Source organism: Equus asinus, chromosome 5 (genome assembly GCF_041296235.1).
Source record: "Equus asinus isolate D_3611 breed Donkey chromosome 5, EquAss-T2T_v2, whole genome shotgun sequence".
NCBI classification, from domain to species: domain Eukaryota; kingdom Metazoa; phylum Chordata; class Mammalia; order Perissodactyla; family Equidae; genus Equus; species Equus asinus.
Genome location: NC_091794.1, coordinates 14,929,301 through 14,948,536, shown reverse-complemented (window position 1 = coordinate 14,948,536; position 19,236 = coordinate 14,929,301). Strand labels below are relative to the sequence as shown.

The following is a 19,236-nucleotide window of genomic DNA, read 5'->3' as shown; positions in this document are numbered from 1 at the left end:
TCGCCATGTTCAACCTCCCAGTAACCGTGTGAGACATTCAGGAACCATTCTGAATGAATTATAATAATCTATTTTTAGGGCATGATGTTTGGAAAAATACATAATTGTTAAAACTTCCGTAAATTTAGTAACACTGCTTGAAATTGTATTCACTGACGAAACTTGTATTATGCATATCTTTACTTTTGGGGGGCCAAAATGACCAGATTTGAACTTAGACTTACTTTTCTCCATAGCAATGATGTGGTTCACTGAGTCCCAAAGTGATTCTATAATAAAAGGGAGGAACAGACACAGATTTTGAACTTAGCTAACTCAATAATTAAAACTAAAATGAATTTCCAAAATGAAATAAAACTTGAGAGTATCTGGGTCCAGTTCCCTGGTGAGTGAGGGTGATGACTCATCCGGGGGTGGGGTAGCAGTCTTTTTTTTTCCAGGGATGACTCGGCAGCCTTCGCTCTCACTTTGCTTCTTCTGATTCACCACTACCAGGGTGGGCAGAGATGGGGCTTGATGATCTTTAGAAGAGTGACTTTCACAATGACTTTATTTATTCATTTGTTTCTATATTTATTTATTCACTTTGCAAACTTTTGTTCAAAGGAAATGTTAGTTGAATATGTGCAACTAACAAAAGCTGTTGTAATTAACTCGGACAAAGGCTCAGAGCCTCCATCCATTCGTTTCCCACTGCTTTCTGCCTTGTCGTACCTGTATTTATTCACATTTCATTTGTCTTAAGATAATGAGAAACCCATGCGAGTGGTGGATGACGAGGACTTGGTGGACCAGCATCTCATCAGCGAGCTGAGGAAAGAGTACGGAATGACCTACAATGACTTCTTCATGGTGCTCACAGATGTGGACCTGAGAGTCAAGGTACAGGGTCCTGTTTCAGATGATGTAGTGTCATTCCTTAAAATAGCGACTGCATTTTTTTGTCAATGAGTCTATTAGGTATATAAATAAGCACAAATTATTTCATAAATGGGAAGCTTTTGAAATAGCCCAAATATTCCTTGTGGTCCTATAGAATTTGTATCTAGAAATGACTGGATTGGATGACCTCCAATGGCCCAGATACTTGAGTCAGACTAAATTCTTCTGTAACATCATTGTCATGCATTCATTAGACACTTATTGAACATCTATCATGAGCCAGGACCAGAGGATAAAAGGTTAAGAATATTTGGACTCTGCCTTCAGGAAACCCAGATTTAACATAGACTTACTTTGGAAGGGCCTAGAAGTTTACCTCCTGATCCAATATGGACAAGACAGTAGGGTTTTATACCTACTTTCTCCCTAGAGGGAGATCTTTTCATTAATTCATTCCATGCTGTGTTACCCCACCTCTAATGTCAGAGGTTGGACAAATGATCCCTAAGTCTCTGATAGCTTTCACAGTCTGTGATTTACTGAACTCCCATTGAGGGCATAGCTCCAAGCCATGTCAAGACTTCTCTCTAACTTATGCTGGTTATGTTCGGCCAGCCCTCAAATCCATCTCAGTTTGCTGTTGTAAGTCCAGACAGCTATGAGCCAGGAAGCAATTTCATTATCCTTAAGTTGAATCTCCACTTTTTTCTGAGAATACATAAGCAAACATGACCTGATTTTAAGTGATGCTCACTCAATAAAATAGTCTCTGGGAATCATAAAAAGAATTTATGTAGATTCCTGATGACCACAGAAAGCCTCCTTCTGGTGGAAAATTACCCCTAGTGCTCAGGTCAGATATTCTACCATGTTATCCCATTTGGTTTCCTGTGTTAATTCCAGTGTTTCTCACTTTCTCTCCAGTTGTGGAGTGAACAGGAGCCAACTCAGACCCAGAGGTAGGGAAGTGAGCCGAGGGTATGTGTGGTGAGGAGGGCATGGACCCTTTCCAATAAAAGGAGTGTAGTCAAGAAGAAAACTGCATAAAAGGTAAAGGGCAATTGTTTCACGGATTCTGAACCTCAAAACATCAGCAGAGGAACTACTACAGGAGAGAGTTTCTAGATCAATGATCCCTCCAGGCTCTGATTTCCCCAGCGCTCCTCTGAATTCCCCCAGGCTCTCTATCCCCTGAACACCGTCATCCATTATATATACATTCTATTCTTTCTTCAACAGCAATACTATGAGGTGCCCATAGCAATGAAGTCTGTGTTCGATTTGATCGATACTTTCCAGTCCCGAATCAAAGACATGGAAAAGCAGAAGAAGGAGGGCATTGTTTGCAAGGAAGACAAGAAGCAGTCGCTGGAGAACTTCCTATCCAGGTACACCACCTTTGGAGTCCCCCATGCAGGCAGGCATGTGTCCTGCATGAGCTAATGAAAACACCGAAGAAACACAAAGCAACACGAGTGTGTGCAGAGAGTGACCCTCCCTGGTGAGGAGTCTGTCTGCTTCATGCCGCTCGCCACTGGGCTTAGTCTCGTCCCGTTGGAAGTGGCTCTGGTCACAAGGCTGACTGGGGTCAGCTCCAAGCTTGAATGCTGATTTGGTGGCTTTGGATAGGTCTTTTCTCTCTTTTCTGTTCCTTTTTTTGGCCCAGAATGTACAGAATTCGGACCTGTGAGGGTTAATTTATTCCGTCAGTAAATTTGGAGGGCTTTGTATACAGCATTTTTATTTTACGTATTTAGTTATTAGGCCCCTTCCAGTTCCAAACAGGCACACTGTGTTTGATTTTTTGCTTCCCTGCAACTCCACAGCGAACAACAAATGTCCCACTAGGACCCCAAAAGGAGAAATCCTCTTGACCTAGCTCCCTGATTCCTCCGGGCGTGCAGTCTATTGAAAACCATTGTATGGAAACTCCACTACTTAGCAGAGAAGGGTGGAAAAAAAAAATGACCCTACTTCCTCTGTTCTCCATTCTTTCCCCCATGTTGGATCAAAATTCTACAGGGCCTTTGGGGCCCTAAGAAGTGCAAAGCTACAGAGATTCTACCCACAACAAATAAACTCACAGAGACCTCAGGCTAATACCCCGCAATATGTGGTTGTAATATGCCCAACTGTGTGGCTGAGGGGCTCCAGAAATGGAGTGAGGATTTTCTTGGAGGCTCAGTGTTAACTGTGTATCACTATGGGCAGAACTTCCTTCCTAAGTAGATAATCTGAATTCTTCTAGATTCAGGAGGCATGGGCTTCTTAGGAGACAACATCATGATGTGTAAAGAGCATAGGATTTATCATTCATTCAAATTGCAGGTCTGCAACTTATTAGCTATGTTGACCCTACACTTCTCAACCTGCCTGAAAAATCTCTCCCTCATAAATAAGAATGATAGCAAATAGCCCAATCTCCATCCCAGGGATACCGTGGTCACTTTTTGTGGGCTCACTTCTGTACCAAGCAACTCATCTTCCTTCCCAAATTTAAGCTTCACAAGAATCCCATGATCTATGTACTGTAACTGTTGTCGTGTTGCCGAGGAGACAACTGAGGCTAATGGAGATTAAGTAACTTTCTCTCATCCCTGAGCTAGTGTCAATTCTAGGATTTAGTGGCCCCAGGCTAATCTGGCTCTCAAAGTCCACATTCTTATCTAATACTTCTTTTGAAAATATAACATGAATTCTTTTTAGTCTTGGACCCAGATACCCAGAGTTTGAAGCGAAGGAAGATACTCCTAAAACCACAGGATCTCAGAGCTGAAAGGAACCTGAGGTTCTTCCTTTATCCAAAATTCCAGTGCAGTGCAAGTATCTGCAATGGCGATGGAAGGCACATGTCTCCACGGGGACTTGAAGCTCAGCTTAGTCTTCAGGCTGCTCTATTGGCTGAGCAAGGGCTCTAGGACTCCAGGGGGCAGATGGCTCTTCGTCTGGTCCTGGGGGCATTGAAACACCACCTTCTGATCCAAGGTTATCCCTCTAGATAGAGATGATTTAGAAGACGATGATAAGAGCTTGTTGTTGCCCTTGAGGTGTTTTCTTTTCTTTTCTTTTCTTTTTTTGTTTGAGGAAGATTAGCCGAGCTAACTGCTGCCAAATCCTCCTCTTTTTGCTGAGGAAGACTGGCCCTGAGCTAACATCCGTGCCCATCTTCCTCTACTTTATATGTGGGATGCCTACCACAACATGGCCTGCCAAGCAGTGCCATGTCCACACCTGGGATCCGAACCGGTGAACCCCAGGCCGCCAAAGCAGAACGTGCGCACTTCAGCGCTGCGCCACGGGACCGGCCCCGAGGTGTTTTCTTTTCTTTTTTTTTTTTTTAAGGCAGAAAAGCTTTTTTAGAAGTTTACCTTTTTTTTTTTTTGAGGAAGATTAGCTCTGAGCTAACATCCCCTGTCAATCTTCCTCTTTTTTGTTGAGGAAGACTGGCCCAGAGCTAACTTCCATGCCCATCTTCCTCTACTTTATATGTGGGACACCTGCCACAGCATGGCTTGACAAGCGGTGCAATGTCCACACCTGGGATCCAAACCGGCGAACCCTGGGCGGCTGGAGCAGAACATGCTAACGTAACCGCTGCACTACTGGGCTGCCCCAGAAGTTTACTTTTGATTTTAACAATTAGTGTTAGATATACCCAAGTTATGAATTCAAGACCTTAGCTCTCTCTTAAACTTTTAAGTTAGGCTTCTAAATCTTATTATTCTATTTGTAACCTAGCATTTTAGCTGTCACTTTTAAGGGGCTTTAAATAATGTTAGATCTTGCCTACTAAGTAATTAAACAACTTCATTATTTCAAACAGTCACTGTATATTTAATATATTTCTTTCAGTTGCTTGAAGTGAACAAAACCTTTCTGAGTACTTAAATGATCCATAAGTTTAACAAATTAATCTTGTAAATACAATGACTCTAAAGTTTTCTCAGATGTTCCAGTAACTGCATACAATTAGTAAGACTTCAACTTAAAACCATACTTCTAAACCAATTACTCAACTATATGTTCTAATTGGAATTTCAAGGTTGTCATTTTATTAAGCAAAATTCTCTTAAGTTTCTTAAGAACATAAATTATATAAAGAAAACCAGTGGGGCCAGCCCCATGGCGGAGTGGTGAAGTTTGCATGCTCCGCTTTGGCAGCCTGGGGTTTCGTGGGTTCAGATCCTGGGCGCGGACATGGTACTGCTCATCAGGCCATGTTGGGGAGGCATCCCACATGGCACAACTAGAAGGACCCACAACTAAGATATACAACTATGTACCGGGCAGATTTGGGGAGATAAAGCAGAAAGAAAAAAAAAAAAAGAAGACCAGGATCCTTCTTAGAAATATAGATTGTTACTATGATTTTGATTCTTTGAAAACTTTCTCTCCATAATTCCAAATTTTGCAGGACTGAAAGATGCATGCTTGCTGACCCATCTCAGTAAAATCAGGTTGTCCAACCTCTAAAACAGACAGTTACCATCCAGTTCATTGCTGTTATTTATAACCAAGGACTTGGGCAGCTGTGCGACCTGCCACAGGCATCCTGAGGGAGTCTTCTCACCATCTCCAGGCAGAGTGTCCTTTTATAATCACCATGTCTTGGGTTTCAAAACTTGAAAGGGAAAGCTGATGTTATCTCAATTTTGTTCACTCACAAAGCTTGGAATGCTCATTCACGTTGATCACTGATTTGAATTTGGCATTTTTTTGATTCTTAAGGCATGTACACACATGTTGCATCTAAAGTCTTTTGAATGGGATAGCACCCTATGTATTTTCCTTCGAATGTAAGAGCCTTATGGGCTCTTATATTCATTACTATTTCAGGAACATCTTTAATGGATATTCAGAATGGTATATGATTATAATTTGATTGTCCTATGACTGTGCATGACTTGTGGTTACAACTCACAAAATCACTGTGCTGATTATTATAATTGATCTTAAAAATTAAAGTGGAATAGTGTAATACTTAAAAGCATAGGTAAGACAGCTTTGAATTTGATTCTTGGTTTCTACACATATTAGCTGTGTGAACTTGGGCTGATCACATAACCTCTCTGGGGTTTAGTTTTCTCATTTGCAAAATGGGGATAAGAGTATCTATTCTTAGGGTTGTTGTGAAAGGCAAATTCAGCACTAAAGGTAATGATGTCTGAGAACATAGCACTAAGTAAGCAATCAATAAATGCTGGTTATTAGTAGTATTAGGGCCAGTTACTCAGGTCCTAGTTAGAGAACCTTGTCATCAAGAAAGAGATTTAGTCAACACCTCAGAATTGAAACCTAAGTGAAGAAAACTGAAAAAGAATTTTTCTTTTTAAATAAGCATTCTATAAATAAACCAGTATCCAAATGGGAATTTTCCTTCAAATTTGCTGAGTTGTTGTTGGGTCTATACAGCTTGGTTTCAGCTCACCAGACTCTGAGGCCGGTCTAGTCTTTAGCAACATTCATCTGGTCCAGGCTATAATTACCTTTCTCTGAGACAGAAGCCCCAGATAGCGGGCAAATGCAAACTAATTTGGGAATGCCGGTTAAGAGAAGCAAACACATGCGTAGTTGTAGGATTTTTATTTACTGAGGAGCCAAAGTGACAGAGAAACAATTTGTCTAAAATAAGGATCTGGGCCACATTCACCTCTCTTGTTACATCCTATGGAAGTGAGCTCCTTCAGTGTCATGAGCTGAGCGTTGTATCTTAATGTGAAGGTCTCTAGGAGAAAGAAGCATTACTTAGGGGAAGTGACCCTCTCTTGGTCATGACTGTGATAGGGAGTCTCAGATCCCACCCCTCTCTAATCAGGACAGCATTCAGTGCTGCACACAGGTAAACAAGCCAAAATAGACCTTGCCCAAAATAGCTTCCTCCAGGATACCCTCCAGCTCTGTGTGAGGCCAGGAAGGCTGGCCTTGTTGGGATGCTGGCTGGGGGGAGCCAGTGCTGGTCTGGCACGCCTCCTAAGGAAGCAGGGAAAGTGCGGGAGACGGTGTGTGATCCGACGGCAGCCACTGTTCCCTTTCCCAGGAAACCTCGGACAGCCTTAGACACTCCTCTCGCCTCCTCTGTGCCAAACACATTCATCTCCCTATCCTCAGTGGAGATTTTCGTTTTTCTTTCCCTTTGAAGAAAAACAAGCAGAGGAAGCGAATGTAATGTCACAGCAAGCAATTCTTGGCGAGCCTTGCTACAGGCGTCCATTCAGAGGTTGTATTTCATCAGACTATCATTTTCTCTCATTCACCCAAACCACGATTCCCCCAAGAGGCCATTTTCTTTCGGGTTGAAAACTCTCATGTTCACTCTGAAGCTGGAGGGGGCACAGGGAGAGAAGTCGGGAATGAAATCAACTGACTTCCAGCTCAGCGAGTGCACTGACATCCTGCTGTTGTCTGCACAAAAGGCAGAAAGGAAAATCCCCTCTCCAGGGAAGGTGGAATTTGAGACAAGTCCATACAGTTGCCCTTGGATGTATTCCCTCTCTCCTTCATACCCTCCTCGGGACCCTGAGAGTACCAGCCAAGCATCAGCACCTCTGAGGGTGGCAGACTAGAGAATCCACTGGCCTGGGAGTCAGAGAAATCTATATTTTGGTGCCACCTCTTAGATTTACTAATTAGGCAAGTTACTTCACTTCTCTAAATCTCATTTTGTCATCTGTAAAATGAGGACAATAAGCCATGCCTTCACTGAGCTGTAGTGAGGAACACGTATTGTGTAGGTGAAAGGGACAATAAAATGATAAGGATTCAATACGATTCATGAGGATTCAATCGTTTATCATATAGCATTTTGATACATAATGTCCACGGTCTGTTAATGGACAAAGTTCGACATCCAGAAGCCTGAAGATTAAGACGCGATCTATCTCCATGCCATCACATAGATAACTTCATTGGTGGGTCTTAGTTTAATTCTTATAACACCTCTTTGAAGCAGATGGAATTTTTGATTCTAGAGATAAGGAAAAACTGAGACTCCGTGAATTGACTGACATGCTCAAGGAATCCAAAAAGTAGCAGTAGTAGACAAAACGTGAACTTGAGTTTCCCGGCTACATGCCAAGAGCTCTTTCCACTGCCCTACCGTGATGGAGCTGTAAGAGCAGAAACTAGTTTACCACAAAGTCTAAAATCCTGTGGCTCTAGGTGAGCCCCCTTCCACTTCAGAGAGGTGCTCTCTACGTGCTGGTTCTTACTAATGATAATAAGGTACATTTTAGATCTTGCATTTGCCTCTGGAAGAACCACTGGCTACTGAGGAAGGTACATGGGGCTTCGTTTTTTCAGGAATCCTCCATGACTCTTTGAGCCACTTTCCCATTTTCCTTCTTCCTGTCCCTGTCATCTATTTAAAGTTCAGTTCTCTTTTTCTACTCTATTTCTCATCCATATATTCACTTCTCAACCCTCTCTAAACCCTAGAGGGAACTCAGCTAGAACTTGATTTTTCTTCAGTTCTCTTATGAATTCCTTATTTTCGTTGCTACAATTTAACCTACGATTTTGGCCTCATTGCCTCTGAGAGCTTCTTCTCTCCCTAAGTGACCTCATCGGGCATGGTGACCAGACTCATGCCTGATACATCACACAAATGCCACAGTAGGCAGACTGGGAAGTTACAACAGAAAAGTACAAAAAAATGTGGTAATGCAGTTAATGGTTTTGAGGAGCTATGAGACATTTCTAAGGGTTGCTGTTTTTTCTTAGTCTGGGCACAGGAAAAAACCGACAGCCAAAGTGCCTCTGCTTCCTGACACTAGCCTCCATTGTTTGAAGCAGTAATTGTGGCCTTCTGCTTCTCTTCCAGGTTCCGATGGAGGAGGCGGTTGCTGGTGATCTCCGCTCCTAGTGATGAAGACTGGGCCTATTCACAGCAGCTCGCTGCCCTCAGTGGTCAGGCATGCAATTTTGGTGAGTGGGAAGCCGAGTCACCACAGCTTTCTCGTACCACCCTCTTCCTGGTCAATTCTAAAATGGAACATAGGAGCTTAGATCATCCAAATATTCCCCAGTCCAGACTGCAGATTCCCAGACAGTTACTCAATTATACTGAGTATAAAGTTGCTTTCAGACTGGAGCCTTAGGCAATTGGGGTCTATCTTTTTTTCTCAATATTCTCCCCTCTCGGGATCTTCATCGGAGTGTTTGAAAATACCTGCTGTTTTACTTTCAATGATCTGTACTATGTGTCTTCTTGTTTGTTTTTTTTTTAAACGTCTCTAAGATCATAAAACTCAGGTATCATCATTTCCCTAGGTAATACTTAGGTACCAACACTGGATACTTCTCCATAGACTAAATGTCTTTTGTAAAACAGGAATGGCTTTGGGAATTGATATCTTGATTGAAGCACACTGTACCATATTGCCATTCGCTTAAAAAGGGTTTGATCTATAACTGGGTGTCAAGAAGACAGCCAGATTTGTTAAACAGCACCTGATTTTTAAGACAAGCAGGTCAAAGAGAAATATAGTTTATAATTTTTTTTTTTAGTGAATTGCCCAGTGTTTTGAAAACTAACATATGCTTTCTTTACCAAACATTATTATCCCAGTGGCCTGAAAGAGCTAATATCATTTTGAATGTGGATATACAGAAAGGAAAATGCATAGTACATAGAATGTATTACTAAGTTCAGTGATGAACCAAGGAGATAATGGCAATTTCAAAAATGAAAATCACAACTGAAATTTCATTTAAGATGTGTCTCTGAGGGCCAGCCCTGTGGCCGAGTGGTTAAGTTTCCGCGCTGCTCTTCGACAGCCCAGGGTTTCGCCAGTTTGAATCCTGGGCATGGACATGGCACCGCTCGTCAGGCCACGTTGAGGCGGCATCCCACATGACACAAATAGAAGGACCCACAACTAAAAAATCACAACTATGTACTGGGGGGCTTTGGGGAGAAAAATAAAATCTTTAAAAAAAAAAAGATTTGTCTCTGAAGAGGAAGAATTTTGAGAGAGTCATTAAAGGAGGGAAAAAATAGTGAAGGGCCACAGATTTAAAAATTCATAATTGGAGCATAGATGGATCAGCATTATTTGGATACTTCTATTAGGAAGAAGAATCATTTGTTATAAAATCGTGATTGATTTATAAAAGGAGGGGGTGGGGGTGTGAGTTTTGTAAAGCATTAACAGAGCTGGGTCGTTGTTATGGTCCAGTACCTGTACATTAAAAATACATTTCAGTTTTATGATGTGAATTAATAACTCAAAAGAAAGCAGAAAACAAGCTCGTAACAGTAAGAACAATTAGAAATTCAGAACTTTTATTTATACTCCTATTATCAAGGTTAATAATTTAAGACTTCGTATCAACATACATAAGATTTGATCGTGCCAGTATTCTTCAGCATATTTTAAATTATTTATAGCCACCAATGGTGCTAGGTAAGACAGAAGTTCTTAGAGCAGTTAATGACCCTTCACAGATAGAATACAAATAAAATCATAGCTTTTTGATTTTCTAAAGTTGTCTTTTCAGCAGCTTTTGGGTGGTGTTTTATTTCTGATCTCTGCACACAGAGCCTAAGTCGCATTAGTGTAAGCAAACCCTTTTGTAATATACAGGAAATGTGAACAAGTCATGTTTTCCAGGAATAATTAAATTCATGATCTTCCCTTTTGAAAACATGACTAACGACACGTAGAACAGAATGCTTCACTTCTCTGGGAGAAGAGTAAAGGCTACAAAAAATTTATTTGGAGTAGCTTTTTGCCTGGATTTAAGCTCCTCCTTTAAAGAGCCCTCCCAGGGCAGCTTTCAATTTTCTCTCCCAGACAATAAACACCATCAATATTCATATTCCAGTCATTACCCAGACCAGGCTGGGATTTTATCTAAAACAGGAAACCTTGATAGGATGAATCGACAGCCCCATGTGCTCCTATGCTCTTTCTTCTGAATCCCTTCATGGGTGCTTCATCTTCAAAAGAATTCCAACAAGCCACCAAGGCATGACCTGCTCTCTTTTCCTGAAACTTTAGCTTCAGGAGGGTGGGAAGCCAGCATCCTGCCTAACTGCTTCTCCCCTGAGTCCTCTAAGTAAGTGATAAGAACGGGCCCTTTAAGCCACAAACTTTTGTGCGAGGAAGCCAGAACTATTTCTTTAACAATCACGATTGGATGGGATCCGCAGTCTTTTCTCCGAGAGAAAGCCATTTTCCATGTAAGCTGTTTTAGAACTTCAGGCGTGACCTTTTTTCAGAACACTAATCAGCTTAGATCATCTCAGACACTTTAATGTTCCCATGGCATCATTTTTGTTTTGTCATTTAATAGAGTGAGAATCACAGTTTAAGAGCGAATTATTCAATTTCAGAGTACAAACAAAACAAAACGAAACCACCTCTGATCCTGTTGTTAATCCGAAAATCTGCAACTGGTCTTTTTCAACGTTTTAAAAGTATTTAATTACTTTTTTATGGAAAAATTTAAAAATGGATTGCTTTACCTAATCTATATACTTTTTAAGCGTAGAGATTTCTAATTTGTCAGACATCCAGTCTTTGGAAGTAAACGATGACTTACTAACTCTGTGGCTTTCTTTTTTCTCTCAGGTCTGCGCCACATAACCATTCTGAAGCTTTTGGGTGTCGGGGAGGAAGTTGGGGGAGTTTTAGAGCTGTTCCCGATTAATGGTAAAGTGTTGTCGTTTTAAAGCAGTATGAACTACTGTCAAGTTCAGTTAGATTATATTAAGCTGTATGCAAGCAGTGGGAGTACCTCCAAGGTGACCAGAGTTCACTGAATCCTCCCCACCTCGTGGTGTGTGCCCGCACGTGTGTGTGCGTGCGTGTGTGTGTGTGCACAGTATGTGTGTAGAGGAAGTCAGTGGAGCACAAGCACTAATATTGTTTGTAAAATAAAATCATTCATAAGTGACAGTGAAAATATCCATTTTCTTAATTAAAGGAATGCTTTTTTCTGCAGAGGGCTTTACGGTTTACAGAGCATCTCCATCTATGTGACTCATTTAATTCTCACAACAGTTTTATGAGGCGCATAGGCCGTATCTCATTGATTCCCTTTCAACAGACGAAGACACACACTAAAAAGTTCAGAGATGCTGAAATAAAATGACTAGCGACTAAAGGTTTCAGAACAAACCCAGTCTTTTCTTCCAAGATCAAGCTCTTAATGTGTATCAACTCTCTGGCACAATGCTGGGCAGAGCAGACACCCAGAAAGTGTCAGTGCCCCGTCCCTGCCCCTTTCTTTTGTTCTAATCATAATAAGTTAAATACATTTATCCAGCTCTTCCATAATTAGTTTTTTTTCACCTTTGACAATGAAATAAGCTTTTTATTATGAAGACAACAGTATCAAAAGGAAAGCAATAATTGCAAAGAAGTAACTAAGCTGAATCAGAAATAAACTTAGAAATAGAAATCTTTGTGACAAATTTTAAAGAAGTTGATCTTGCCAGGATTAAATTAAGGGACTGGTTTTATATTTTGTAACATTCCTATAAAGAGACAGCACGTGCCCCAAAGTTTGACACTAATAATGTTGTAGGCCAGCAGGGACATTTAATTTCCAGTAGGAAAAAACAGCAAACTTCTTTAACTGGACTTTGAGCTAAAGGGAACAGACTTGTGGGTCCTCTCTCTATTCTCACAGTGATTTCTTCTCTCTTTGATGTTTTCCTGAGCACTGACTCTTTAATCCACTAACAACAACTTTTCAAATCCGATTCTAGGGAGCTCTGTTGTGGAGCGAGAAGACATCCCAGCCCATTTGGTGAAAGACATCCGTAACTATTTTCAAGTGAGCCCGGAGTACTTCTCCATGCTTCTAGTTGGAAAAGATGGAAATGTAAAATCCTGGTATCCTTCCCCAATGTGGTCCATGGTGATTGTGTACGATTTAATTGATTCGATGCAACTGCGGAGACAGGAAATGGCCATTCAGCAGTCACTGGGGATGCGCTGCCCGGAAGATGAGTACGCAGGCTACGGCTACCATAGTTACCACCAAGGATACCAGGATGGTTACCAGGATGACTACCGTCATCATGAGAGTTACCACCATGGATACCCTTACTGAACAGAAATATGTAACCTTAGCCCCAGTCAGTTTCCCCTGCAGCTGTTAAAGCCACGTGTGGCCAGCTATGTAAAGGAGTGCTTTCACACTGCCTACATTCCCTGCCTTTTTCTTTCAGTGTTCTTCCAAGATTAAATAAATAGCAAACTTTTGCCTACTCATGAGTTGTTATTGAAGGCTTAAATCATAGAGACGTTTAAAAGAACTGTTTGTTTCTCTAACTGGAGGGGATCTGGTGCTGAATAATGGTAATGAAAATGGATATTTTCCTTCTGTTACATGATGGACGTGATCTGGAATACAAAGTTCTATAGAATGTGTATTTATACCTCTTTTTGACTTTTTTTTAGTATTAATTTGTAAGTAAAAACTACGATTGTTAAAGAAAATTAAAGATCACACCACATGCTTTCAAGAAACATCTGAACAGATGGAATAGCTTCTTAACACTTTTCAAAATGTCAGTCTAAAAATGATTAAGATGGCCCTGCTTTATGTTGTGAGCTTCCTTCATGAAGCTTGATCCCACAGGAGTACAGTGATAATGGCTACCAAAACCAGGGAAACACCAAACCTGGCTTTGCCATCGTAGCCGCTCCCTGCCCTGTTTCTGTTATCTTTAGTGTCATTTCAGACACAGATCAGGGAAAAGGAATCCCTAAATCATCACCAGAATCTGGCACTGCGGCCAGGGGTGATACTTCCAGAGTTGTAGCAGGTGCCATGGATTTCCTGGCATGGAAAACTTGGACCCTCACACTTGACCTCCTGTATTAACTTGCTAATGGACCCATTACCATCCTGGCATCTTTTAAAAGAAAATTCCCAAGAATGAGATTATATCCAAGGGTTCTTTTTGTTTTAAAGACAAATGTTAATAAGTTACAGTGGATAAATTTGTAGCCAGAGTGCAAAATAAAATCCTTATCTTTGAAAAAGAGCATTTATTTTTTACATTTGGCATGTCAAACTAAATATCTTCCCTTCCTCCCTCCCTCTTTCCTTTCTTTCATTGTTTCCTACTTTTCAACAAACAATATCAAGTAATATTACCAACTAATACCCGTGAATTTGCCCTTAGGTAGGCAGTCAGATCCCCAGGCATTTGGCGTCCTGACAGTGCCAGCCTCCCTCAATAATGGGGAGGTTTATTTTTTGCCACGGTTATTAATAACTAATTCTCCAAATCATCTTGGTATTGATTATTAACTCTAATGAGCACAGATACTAATAACTGCATTCAAGCCACATGTGAATATTATCTATTATCTGTGCCTATTGGCACAAATTTGTTTTACATCATCTGAACTTTCTTATAATTATAGTGAAAGTGGAATTTGTAGCTCAAGGAACTTGAGAAATTGCTCGTTTTGTCCTTCATTCTCCACGAAGACCATTCATTCTTACCTGTGTAACAGGCAACTGAGGTCCAGAAAGTTCAAGTGACTTGAGAACACAGTTCTCTTATGTAAATTATGCTCCCATCCCACCCCTCTCCTTCTCTCCTTCTCCCTCCTTCTAGAACAGTCTGTACCAGCTGCTTGAGGTGTGCAGGTGGGAGACAGATTGATGCGTATTGCTCATAAACTTTTGCCAACGTAAAGAACAGCTTAAAATTGCCAGTAAAAATGGTTTTCTTTACCATCGCTTCTGAAATTACGTAGGGACAATTTCTAAGTAAGGGGCCCAAAAAGTCTCAATTTCAGGAAATATAACAATGAGGGAGTCTCATCTCCCAAGGAAACTAATTAGACAGGAATAATAGGAAATTTACTTACAGAATAATATTAATAAGGTCCTCCAACCAAAGACAGACAACACTTTTTCATAACCTGACTGAGATTACTTCTTCAAGCATACTTCTGGTTTCACTGGCACTGAGGCAATAATTATCAAAGCATCTGAACTGTCCCTTCTCTAGTGAGTGGGCCGAGAAGTCACGGGTCATCATTTGGAGCGCTACAGAATAAGCCATAGCTCGACAACAGACCGAAACAATCAGAGCAAGATGCTATTAGTAAGTGTCCTCGAATCCTAGGATCTGGAAAAATACAAAGTATATCTCCGTAAATGGGAGGCTTGGAGACAGGTAACCTGTATCTCTGTCTTCTAAGGGGTATAATCAGGTGGTTTGAAACCTAGGTATCATTTTTCCATAAAAGCACTTCCTTCCAAACAGCAACAAAAAAGGTAAGAAACAAAGAAAATAGTCTTTGAGAAAGATTATGGAATTATGGTATTTAGAAGAAAAAGCCCTCAGTTGAGTTAGGGAAATCTGGCAGACTCTGAGGACACAGCATTGCCAAAGTTGCTGGTTGTCACAATTCCCTTCCATGAATTTCCGAGAATTGCTTTTTCCAAGAGAAATCTTGGGGCTCTGAGGTGAATATTAATTCAGCAGAGACCCTTCCTCTGCTTCAGAGGCAGGCGGTCCAGACGCGGTGGGGGCGGTAGAGCCCAGCTGGTCTCATTGTTTGGGTTAGTTAATAATGAAGCTCATACCTTCTCAACTTCTAGAGCCTTGAGGATGAAAACAGCTCAAGACTATGGTGAATGATGGCCTCATTGGGCCCTGATTGATGATCTCAGGACTCAGTAATGTATGGAGTCTAGAAAAAGAAGCCTCTTAAAAAGTACCTTTGTGCATTTCTCTGCCTCCACCAACTCCCCTTTGCCTGCAGAATGTTTTCCTTTCCTCTTTTCTCCCCCTTGGCTGCTCTTACTTAATGGTTTGGAGTGTGCAGATAGTGGCGTATGGCTGGTGAGCACTCTTGACTTCATGACAAGGTGAAGCACAATTAAAACACCAACTATTTCTCTTCCATTCTCTCAGAGTTGGCGCAGAGCATCCAATGCCAGACTTTCTTTTAGTTTTGTAAAAGGGCCACTGGGCTTGGGAAAACGGCTGGTTCTTGCCCTGCCATGTACTTACCTGTGTGACCCAAGGTGAGTCACTTTCCCTTTGGGACTCAGTTTCTCAAGTACAAAATGAGAGAGCAGGAGTAGACATCTAAGTTCCTGTCTAACTCCATGACACTTAGGAATCTTGCTTGGAATTCATATTCCTTTAGGGAACAGAATGCTAAGCTCAGAGGTTTCCTACAAAACAATTGATGTTAAATTTTCGGAGAACCTAGACTTCATAGTTCAGAATCCAGCTGCAAGTTTTTACGGGAGTGGGGAAAGGTATTAAATAACTTCACTGAACTCTTCCCAGCATATTGCAATGCTGTGGCTGAGACCCAGTGAGGTCCTGGCCGCTAACACACAGAAACCCTCATCATCTCCTTACAGGCAGACTGCGGCTTCCAAAAACGTTCAGGTTGGCAAGGACTGTTTGCATCCTGAACATTTCAGTCCCTCCAACAAGGCATATGCTTGTTCTTCAATACAATTTCCTGATTTGGTGACCACATGTATCACCTCTCTGATATCCTGAAGCTTGGACAAACTGGGCAGTCCCTTGGCAGATTGCAGAGACCTTAAATATTCGTACTGTCCTTCTAGAAAGCAAAAGAATTGTCCTCCATTCTCCAATCCATGTGATGATCTATGTGCCAAGGGGGTTGGGTGAAGGGCTGGGGTGATTTCAAATAGCTAAAACTGACCCTGGGCAAAGTTTTCTTTGGTTTTCCTCCTCCATAAGCATCCTTTTCCTCTCTCTTAGACATTTCCTCTTTCCCAGCCCCTCTCCCATGATCCATTCTGGCTCAGAGATGGTTACAAGTGATTAGGTATAATCGATAGGCTGAAAGTGCCACCCTTTCCAAGGATATCTACGATGCAAAAGGAGCTCCTCGAAGGAGGGCAGTAGGGAACAGCTTGGCAAACTGTCTGGAAGATTGCCAATCCCTGCAATCAAGCCTTACTTTCCTTCCCAAAAACATCAGAGAAAGAGTAGATTCCTCCTGCAGACTTCACCATCATTCCATTTGGCTTCTTTAGTCCTCTTTTCTATCTTTCACTTGCTTCTTGTCATGAGTACTCTTCAGGGAGCCAAATTAGAACAGGGTATGCAAAGGCAGGAATATGCCCCAATTTGGCAAGACCTGATCAGGAATACCTGAAACCCTTGATGTGTGCAAAGAACCACCTTGTCATTCCAGTTTTTAATCCAAGATACTAACTTGCAGGTTAGAGTCAAGTTACATTCAAACATTTATTGTATTTATACTATCTTTTCTGTAGTCTGCTAGAAACCAAGAATACAAAACTCAAAAAGACACTCCTTGTACAGAAGCTCACAGATTAGTGGAGATGAGTCATGCACACAGTCACTTATAAGACAGTATGCATAATCAATGATGGGTCCTTTCGGGGGTGGGGGTGAGTCAGGAGGAAGGGACCAGGGAAAGATAAGTGATGACAGTTCTTCAGTCTTCGGAGGTAAGAATTATTATATTGCCCTTCCTGTCAGTCTCCATATGATTTGAGCAAGTACCTCATACTGACTCCATCGTCACCATGGTCAATGGGTTTTGGATGCTCACAGGGCAGGTGCTACTTCTCCAGGGAACTTCTTACGTGCCCTAGATTGAAGAAGTTGTCTGGATGTCCATGAAAGACGGTGGCACTAGTATTAATTCATTCATAAACACCACCCCCTCCCTGAAATAAACTAAAATGAACAAAAAGTAGTAAATTTGTAGAAGAAAACTTCATCAAGATTGAAACTATGGAATAGCCTTATTCTTATAGCATAAACTTTGAGACATGTGCCTATCCCCAACTTGGGTAAACTGGGCACTAGAAAAGATAGGTAATACACCTTAGTCTATTGCCTGTGCAAGGATCAGATGTGGCTGAGAGGCCAAAGACAGGTGAAATGGCTATGCCCTTTTTCCCCCACTGCTGACCCACCCTGCTTCCTAAGTGGAGAAAGGTTTGGAGGTGAGGGTATACGGAGGACAGAGCTGTTTACAGCTAGACTGGAAAAGCTCTAGCTTTATCCCTGGGGACATGAGGATGTCTGGTGTTTGACTCTTAGCCAAGACAAGGGCAGTAGGATTTATGATGTGCTATTTAAAGTCTGAAATTACCCTGGGCATCCCCAGGGTCAGTTTCTTTAATGATGGTTTCCAACTGGCCTAATAAGATTAAGTAAAACTGGTTGGTTACATGGCCAGATATGCATAAATATCCCGGGAAATTCTATGAGCTTTCTCAAAGTCAAGATTCCTCACACAGATCTTTGTGTTTTAAGCTGGAGACAGTGGTTTGTGTGTACAAATAAGGACCCTGGGAGCTTAGGCGTGGGATCTCTCTTGGCCCGCCTGTGTCTGCACTCTCCTTCCCTTGCTGCACTGTGTCCCTTCACCTTTAAATAAGTCTTACGTGAGTGTGTCCTGTGGCGTCTGGTGAGTTCATTCAAATACGTGAACTTGAAATCTTTGCAGGGTGGTATGTGTGTACATACATATATGTTATTTTACATATAAAAGTTTACAAATGTGAAATATTAAAGTATTCTATATAGCATATTAAGTGTATAGAACATACTGAATACATAAAACATTATCTGAGTTTAAGTATACAATATGAAAATCCTAGTAGCAAATTTCACAACTCCAGATAAAGCTTGTGGGCTGCTTTCGTGGCGCTGCACTGAATCTGACTTCTTAGCAGAGCAAGGGCTCACTCTAAGACAGAGGAAGACACCCCCTCCTCACAGAGACAGCATTACCCCAATTTTATGGAGCTGGCCCTCAAAGCAGGAGTTTCCACCGATAGAGAGGAAAAGGACACCCCCTAAAACTTCCCTCATCGCAATTTTCCATGGTCCCTGCTTCCCTTCCACCTCCTTGAGGCAGCTGCCAGCCCTTTAGCAGAGCTTTAAAGATGGCATTCAGTGTCCAGGAAAAGAGTGATTAGGTAATGGGGAGCCTACCTACACCATTTTGTGGCAAACATTGGGCTCAATTAAAATGTTAAACTTTGTTTACAGATGAGTACACAGAAAGGACCTAAACAAAAGGCACCTAGGCTTCAAACACAGCTCAACTACAAAGGGGGAAAAATGTGTGTATGTATATATATATATAGACACACATCCATACACACACACATGCATACACACACACATATATATGTAATGTAGCAGGAAGCATTTAACTTCTTGGCAACACTAAACGATAAAAAAGAGATTTCTGACGGGAAAAAAAGGGTGACTTGAGAATTATTTCCCATACAAGCTGTCATTTATATTACCTAGCTATAGAAAGCAATCAAAAATGCAAAACCTCTCTGAGCAATAATGACTAGAAAAAAACTTGCAGTTAGTAGTTAGTAGAT

The 19,236-nt window shown here is 41.4% G+C and overlaps 1 protein-coding gene across 4 annotated transcripts in view; it reads left to right on the top strand.

Annotated features, from left to right (window-relative positions):
• Positions 1 to 13,102, top strand: part of CCDC80 (coiled-coil domain containing 80) — a 35,214-nt gene extending 22,112 nt beyond the window's left edge. For all 4 annotated transcript variants that reach the window (XM_014838657.3, XM_014838655.3, XM_014838656.3 and 1 more), the window contains exons 4-8: positions 746 to 882; positions 2,122 to 2,270; positions 8,702 to 8,805; positions 11,457 to 11,537; positions 12,599 to 13,102. In XM_014838657.3, the coding sequence (XP_014694143.1) occupies positions 746 to 882; positions 2,122 to 2,270; positions 8,702 to 8,805; positions 11,457 to 11,537; positions 12,599 to 12,945 (818 nt within the window). In that variant the 3' untranslated portion in view covers positions 12,946 to 13,102. The remainder of the gene's footprint in view (positions 1 to 745; positions 883 to 2,121; positions 2,271 to 8,701; positions 8,806 to 11,456; positions 11,538 to 12,598) is intronic.
• Positions 13,103 to 19,236: the final 6,134 nt, after the last annotated feature.